We start from the raw sequence: 8,083 nt of genomic DNA, 5'->3' as shown, positions 1-8,083 counted from the left end.
GAGACTAACTGGTTCAGACAGGTATGATTTTCATAGGCAACAATCTACTTCATCAGATGCTAGCCAAATCATAGCACCTGACTAAGGTGCCTTTGAAAGCTCATGCCTCTCTGAACCAGTTAGTCTCTAAGATGCCACCCTGCTTTACCTTCTTCCTGACTTGTGACCAACATGGCTAACCACCTCACTGCTCATTATTAATAAAATGAGTACATTCAACCTACACTTTGCTCTATGAGGAAAAAAAGAAGCCCACTCTTTCTAAGAAATCTAAACAACTATGAGGAATGAAGGAGTTTAAATGAATACTGCAAAGTTCATTATGTTCAGAAACAGAAATTGTCAAAACTGGCATCTCTGCTATCAGCATTTTTGAAAACTCTCTCATTAATGGAAATGTAGACACCTATTATTTGTGGGCATGTTTTCCATGATATCATGCTATTTGGCAACATAACTAGTATGTACATAGCAGGACTGATCTGTTCTAATGCATTTTCTGCAAAGATGCCATAAACAAATTTATTTGTAAATGCCTTCAAATGAAATGCTTTATTTTTAAGCAACAAATATACTCTGAGAAGTAATTATATAAGAATGGCAGAATTTTCCTGTGCCATTCTAATTAAAAAGATGCTGTTTTCTAATTGTCAGCCCAGCCAACCTAATCTTAGTTCTGCAAGTCAGTATGAGTATTTTCTGTTTCCTATCAGCAATATAGACCCAGCAATTAGAATGGTGTGTGTGTGTGGGGGGGGGGGAGCTGTTTTTTTGTTGTTTTTTTTTTTTTAAAACAATTCTGTTCATAAGGAGAAAAAAATGTAATCCAGAGCTCTGGCGATGATGATCTGAACTACGGCAAACATAGCAAAAACATAGTACTCAGTTTTCAAAGGGGCTGCAAACCTATAACTTTAGTTAAAATTAAGTGGAATTGTAGTTGCTCTGCACACCTTAAAAAACAAACAAACAGACAAATCTTTTGTCAGTAAAGTCCGCAGATAAGATTGTGAGAACACACACAGAGAAAAAAATCAAAATAAAATGTTGCCATGGTTGCATGTCTTAAACAATTGCCATGTGTTTTCTGGTTTTAGTTCTTCCCTTCCAATTTAATCCTCTAAATTCTCCTTAGATATGTCGGGGTAGAGTAATAGTACAAAAAGTGATGAGGGGCTGTCCACTTTATAATTCATTTTGAAACAGCTATAGTGTTACAACTTAACCATTCCACTACTTTTCCTATTTTTGTCACTCCTCTAGTGACCAAGGTTAGATCTACCTTGGCTTAGAAGTGAAGTGAGTTACTACATGCATCTTAAGGGTCCAATTCTCCCTTCAAAACCATCTGATTTGGCACATAATAGCCTCTGGACAACAGAGGCCAAGAGTCAACAGAAGGAAGGTTTGTGGATCTGCATTGTGACACCTGGCATAGCTTAGGTGGGCAAACTTGCACAGCTAAAACAGGCTCAGAAAAGTGCTGCTGGTTCCTTATTTTCATAAGTTAATGAACACTGAGAAAACATGTAATCCGTGCTCTTCATACCAACTGTTTATTCAGGCTATTTGCCTATGCATCAGGTATGATGGATCCAACAGCACCTGATTGTTTTTCTAGAGATAGAAAGATCCATTCATTGTCTGATCAGGAGTCAACAACACTGCTAACTTTTGGAGACAAAAAACACTGTTGTTAGATATAAAAATGCTGACAATGTTTAAAGCAGAGAAATTACAATGACATGCAGGAATATCAAATAGTCAGGCAAAAAATGAGAAAGGGAAGCAGACTGTATAACTGCAGATAGAAGAAAATAATACAAGAAAAATCTTGGCTGAGAAGTTACAGAGAAGGCCTACTTCTAGAAAAGCTGATAAATAGAAGCAGAAATGGAAGGAGAAATGATGATGCTAAAGACTAAAGTCACCTTACACTTACTGAAGAAATAAATCTGAATAATTTTCAACTTGGTTGGACCACTTTCCTCACTTAAAATCATTCTTAAATGGAGGCCTATCTTGCATCCATCATCTTCATCCAGTTCCTAGCCCACTTCACACATAGCAGAAGTGCAGGCCAGAAAGCTAAGGCAGCAGAAAAATTGGAAGCAAAAATATTATTAAACAAAGAATTAGACCCCAGGTATCTGCCCCACCCATCCACTGCCATTGTAAACCAAGCCAGGATATCTTATTCTCTCAATTTCTCTTTCATTCTCATTCAAAGATACATTCACTAAAACAAAATTGAAATTCCAGAAACCTTGTACATGGAACAACTTCACAGCTAAGTGTGTCACAACTTGCTGGGTGTTTCACTCTGGTTGCTATTGAGGTATTTGTGGAAGAAGGCTTGGATCTTCTGCCAAGCATCCACCTGGGCTTCAGAGTGAGCTTTGGGCTCACCTCCCCAGACCACTGTGCTGCCCACAAGCAGATGCATGGAGGCTTCACACATTGGGAAGTAGGGGGGTTCAATGTAATGCCCCGCTCCTTCATAACAGATTATCTCAGGCTTCTCTTTCCCATGAGCCACCAAGCGCTTGGCACCCTCTATGGCAAAGAATTCACTCTTCCAATTACGATCATCTTTACCAACAATGAACAGAAAGCGGCTATCAGCCTTCTCCAGTGGGATCAAGCTTTGCTGGTTAGGCCCCTCTAGTGGATTGTTCAATGCGTCCACAATATCTGCAAGCCCAGACTTGTCAATTTTAAGTCGCCTTTGGTCGAACCCAAGAGGTGGAATGGTGATATCCTTGTAGCGAAGCACTGCACCCACATTGGCCACAGCTCCATTGATGACAACAGTTGCAGTAATACCTTTTAAGAAGGAGGCCATAGACACACATAGCTCACCCCCTTTGGAGATTCCAAGCAAGCCAACTCCTGGACCTTTAACCTGAAAGGAAAAGAAAGAGAAACTGTAAGGACTTTACTGAAACCTTCATTTACATGGATCCCCAAGAGCTCATCATTTGAAAACTGCAATTACTTTCCAGAAATCCCTTCATCTTTTAACTGCTGCAACAGTTGGAGGAGGGCAGGGCAAACATTTTAACAATGCACAGTCACAGTATTAAAACTAACTGATAATAGCTTCTAGGACAAAAATGCTTTGGCAACTCAGTCCGAAACAAAGTTTTCTATGGTAGCCTCTGGTTTTCCCCTTTATTATTCTATCATCTAAATATTGGCTCAGCCCAGATTACAAGACAGGAGATCACACCTAATATAATTATAGCCAGGAGAAGCATCCTTTGCATGTTTGTGGGTAGTGAATGTCTTTAAAAATTTACAAAGAACTACATACATTTTAAAACACTGACATTCTAGGCCAGGGATAGGCAATCCCCAACACGCATGCCAGGTGGTGCGCAAGAAAATTGTTTTTACTATTTTTTTTTTCAAGTTGCTGCTCAGGCTCTCCAGAGGAGCCACAGGTCCCAGCACTGTGGCAGGCATGGGGGATTAGGGTCAGAAATTCTCCTGATCCTATCCCCCCCATGGGAAGCTGTCTGCATTCCACTGACACTGACCCTGTCCCCAGGCTGCAACCCCTCATCCTGGCCTGGGCTCTAGAGGGGAGCTGCAGGTGGGCAGGGCTGGGGCCCAGGCAGGCAGTGCATAGGGCCACTGGCTGGAGGCTCCCAGCTGGCTCAGCCCCGAGCACTGCTCACGGCTGCTGTTCCTGGGGCCCAGGGGGCTCTTGTGGCTGGGCCCCTGCACCAGGGGCAGCTCTGCCCCACACATGCTGTGGCCAGCATACAGGGAGGCCAAGCTGGGAGCCCTCCAAACCCAATGTCCTGCCCCAGCCAAGCAGTGTCCCCTCAAAGGCAGGGTAGCTGTGGCCCATCCCCACGGAGCTGCACAAACCAGGGTCAGTACCTCTGTTTGCCTGCTGGCTGCAGGCCAAGCCTGCAAAACCCCAGGGCAGCCCCTGCTTTCCATGTGGTCCCTATTCTCTTCTGGCTGCTACCTTCCCAAGGGCCAGGCCAGGCTGGCCTGCCTGTGGTGCCTCCCCATCGCACCTGCTTCTGCCTGTGCTGCCCTGGCCCCAGCGTTTAACAGCCCAGTGCAAACCCAGTCCAGATGGAATGGGGCATCTGTCTGCCTAAGCCCCAGCCAGGCCCAGGGTTCACCCACCCACTGGGAGCCTCCAACACTGTGGCCCTCTGCAGCACATGCCCAGGCCCTGGCTTCACCCACCTGCAGCTCCCCTCCAGGGTCTGGAGCCTAGGCCTGGACAGGCACTGCAGAGTGCTGCTGCACTGGACACTTGCAGCCAGCTCAGCCCTGAGAGCTGCCCACAGAGACTATTCCCAGGACTCAGGAGGCTTCCGCGGACAGGCACTGCAGCTGGCCCCTTGCACCAGGGACAGGCACTGCAGCCGGGCCCTTGCTCTGCCCCGCTCGCACTGTTTCCAGCATGCAGGGAGGCCAAGCCTGGAGCCAGGAGCTCCCTGAGCCCAGTGTCCTGCCCTGGCCAGGTGGCATCCCCTCATGGGATGCTGTGGTCCATCCCTGCAGAGTTGCATCGGCTGGGTCAGGCCTCATCTTGGGAGGGAGCCACTGGGTCCCCCCTGCCTGACCACCAGAGCCCAAGTTTGCGGAGTCCCAGGGCAGCCCCCACTTCCTGCCCAGACTCTACTCTCCTCCAGCTGCAGCCTTCCCAAGGGCCTGGGCAGGCTGGCCTATCCACAGCACCTCACCCTGAACCGCCCAAATGCTGCCCCCACCCGTGTGGGATGGGGTGTCCGTCTTCCTGAGCCCTCCCCTCCCAGCCCTGGGCTGGGCTCCTCCTGCTCCAGGATCGCTGGGGAGCCCCGAGCACTCTGGCCCTGGAGGCTGCTGCCGGAGTGTCACTGCCTCCATCCACTGGACACTGCCCCAGGGCCATCAGGACCAAGCCCCAGCCGGTAGCAGTGGGAGATATGGACAGTGAGGGACATGCCCTCATTCCCTTTTTGTTTCTTTCTTTTTTTCTCTTCTCACTTCTCTCTTTTTGTCCCCTTTTTTCTCTTTTTCTCTCTCTTCTTTCCCTCATTCTCTATTTCTTGTTGCTGTCTCTTCTCTTTCCCTCTTTTTTCCCTCTCCCATCACAACATGCTTAAAAAAAAAGAATACACAAGAACAATGGCAGTATATGACATTTCATTTATTGTCACCAGGTTTAGAATTTTTACAAAACAGGGTATTTACTGTGAAAAAACAACAACCCCAAAACCCTCCATTTATGGTTATTAACTATATTAATGTGCAGTGCATCCTGCCATGTACCCCCCCACCCCCATTTTGTTCTTCCGGCATGCCAGTACTCCAGTACCTTACAAGGTAGACATTGCAGGTTTTTGGCATTCCAGCCAAAAATGTTGCCTACCCCGTTCTCAGCTATGAGTTGGTGACAAGGGAAGACCTATATTTTAAATAATAACTCTCAGTAAAATAATCTTAAGCAGGTGTTAAGTGTGACTGCATGTCAGAAATTTAAGAGGACAACAGATCAGAGATGCTGTTGTAAACCACAGGTCTCTCTGCCTGTTGCACCTTTAATGCTGTAGCTAGAGCAGGAAAGATGTAACTTTTATCTCACTAACAGTCCCCAGCTATGGAACCAGCTTTTGCTCCAGTGACAGATGAGATTTGTGCTTGTACCTGTGGAGTTCTTCAAGCCAATACATACAGCAAATAAGATGGACTCTGGTACATAACAATCCCCGAAACAAGCATTACAAATTCAGGAAATGCATTATCAGGGTTGCAATGAAATCTTTAGTCTCGACAGACATCTGTATGGGTCAGACTCATGGAAGAGCAACACGTTTACCTAACAGAAATTTAACCAGTCTTCAGTCTGGATGTCTGTGCCGTTCAAAAGCAAAACTGTCACAGAGAATAAAGAACGCTGAGATCTTGGAGTAAATACAACTCCCCACAACTGCCTGAATAGCATAGCCCAGACGGCTGATTCACCTTTGCCAGGTCATAGTAATGCTGGACAACAGGCTCTCTAGAGGAGCCCTGTTCTGATGAGTCCAAGTCCAAGGAAAGACAGGTAGATGATGGTAGCAACAGCTTTACACATCAACAATGAAAAAATGAAAATAACTGGCCAAGGATATTATTGCTTGGTATTGACCACTCTTTCCCTCACTTACATGACAGTGCAAAAAGAGGGCACATTCAAGGGAAATGCAAATGTGGAAAAGTATTAACAAGACAAAATTTAAAACAGTGCTTTAGGATCTCAACAATGATCTATGTGGTCACCAAAAGCCACAACCAGCTACTAGAGACTGCAATACCAGACTGGAGAGTTTCAATTTATAGTAGCGATCATGATAGCTTTTCCCCCCCCACAAGAAGTGTGGGGACTCCTTTGAACCACAGATCAAATCAGCTTGTCACTCATGACAAGGTCACAGATCAGTTACCTAATCACAGCCATCTAGAAAAAGATTTAAAACCCTCTGGACACCTGAGAATAACCAACGCCACCGGTTCCTGCTAACCCCTCAGAAGAAACAGATAAAATGTAGTGGAATTTGCTAGCGGTGGACAAAGCACTCTGCTCTCTGACAGGAGAAGGTCAACTGACCTGTCACAGACGATTGCTGACACATGACGGAAAGAAAGATACAAACCAAGTAGATAATAACAGAATTCAACAAAACCTGTACTTTAGCACAGCAGCTGTGTCCAGTGCAGCTTCCCAACAACCTTGGGATGTGAACCCTGTGTGTTGGGGAAAGACCAATCCAATGAACTAACCTGAGGGTGTTCCAGCATGTAGTTTACAGCCTCCTCAAAGTACTCCAGGTGGAATTCTGTCATCTCTTTGGGGAGGTCTTCATAGTTATAGTAAGCCAGGGCTAAGGTGGCAAAGCCATGATTGGCCAGCAGGCATGCCCTGTATTCTGGCAGCCCTCCACCAGTTCCATACAGGTCAATGATTCCAGGAAAAGGGCCATCTCCTGTAGCAAATGAGATAAGGAGCTTCCCTTTGATACTGCCCTCTTATAAACTAAATAACTAGAGAACATGAGACTCCCATATTTTCTATCAATTCTCAGTAAACTGCTAAATACCTTAGAGATTAATAAAAGTTGCACAGGACAGCAGATCTGCTACGCTGCCTGCAGGCGTAAATCATACAGAATCTCCCAAATTAACGACAATGGACGCAGCACTATAAGGCACTCTTTGGCTTGCCAAGTCTAGTCCTTTGCAATCAAAGGCAAGCATGTCATATAATCCAATTCAAATTTATCACAATCTATTTTAAAAACTACCTAGACTGACTGTTTGCTCCCATTACAGCACACCCATTGGAAGGCCGCTGTAAAACCATGCTCTTTTGAAAACTGCAATTGTTCTCCTGGTTTCTAGCTTCAGGTTATTCTGGGATCACTTTTAATACCCATTTATTCTTGAGCTACCACTGTCCTTTACCTTAAGAAGCAATTCCTCCTGTATATGCAGGGTCTTCATAAAGTCCTTGTGCACTTTTAAACTTTAATAAGTTGTGCACAAGGACTTTATGTCTTAAGTCAGAGCCATCCCATGACTAACACACCCAGGCCTTTCTCCTCCACTCCCACTTCCCAGGCAGGAGCCACCTCAGGTTTTATAGCAGGGGTTCTTCCTTGCTGGTCCCACAAGCACACAGGGTTGTGCTCTGCCCTCCTGCCCATCCTCCTCTGGTTCTTCAGGGCTGCAGTTTGGTGGCTTATGCTGAGCACATGTGAGAGCTGGCGTGTATCCCCTGCACCCGTGCTGTGGCTCTAGTAACCCCCTCAGCCAACCCCAAATTCATTCAACCTGCTCCAGGACAGCTCTGTCCTCCAGACACCTGCTCCAGAGACACAGGCAAGGTCGCCTAGTCCAACCCCCAGGGCTGCTGCCGTTTTGGGGTTATGAGCGGGCTCCCCCCACCGAGCCGAGGGGCCCGCGATGCCGGCGGCCTGGCCCTGTGCCCCCCGCGAGGCGAGGCGAGGCGAGGCGGGGCGGGGCGGCGGCACTCACCGGGCGGCAGGAAGAGCGTGGCCCGCAGGCGGCCGTGGCGTAGCGGCAGGCGGAC

General features: G+C 46.7%; 1 protein-coding gene across 2 annotated transcripts in view; it reads right to left on the bottom strand.

The window, feature by feature from the left end:
- Nucleotides 1–262: 262 nt before the first annotated feature.
- Nucleotides 263–8,083, bottom strand: part of LOC109321406 (acyl-coenzyme A thioesterase 1-like) — a 9,357-nt gene continuing 1,536 nt past the window's right edge. Inside the window, exons 1-3 of one of the 2 annotated variants that reach the window (XM_019552058.1) lie at nt 8,029–8,077; nt 6,775–6,977; nt 263–2,905 (exon numbers count right to left, since the gene is read on the bottom strand). In XM_019552058.1, the coding sequence (XP_019407603.1) occupies nt 2,300–2,905; nt 6,775–6,837 (669 nt within the window). In that variant the 5' untranslated portion in view covers nt 6,838–6,977; nt 8,029–8,077 and the 3' untranslated portion in view covers nt 263–2,299. Of the gene's footprint in view, nt 2,906–6,774; nt 6,978–8,028; nt 8,078–8,083 lie in introns of those variants that run through there. The other variant, XM_019552057.1, reaches the window with a different exon arrangement.

The sequence above is a fragment of the Crocodylus porosus genome, unplaced genomic scaffold, assembly GCF_001723895.1.
Source record: "Crocodylus porosus isolate Cpor-Errol unplaced genomic scaffold, CroPor_comp1, whole genome shotgun sequence".
In the NCBI taxonomy this organism is placed as follows: Eukaryota; Metazoa; Chordata; order Crocodylia; family Crocodylidae; genus Crocodylus; species Crocodylus porosus.
The sequence above is the reverse complement of the archived record's forward strand: the minus strand, read 5'-3'. Positions and strand labels throughout refer to the sequence as shown.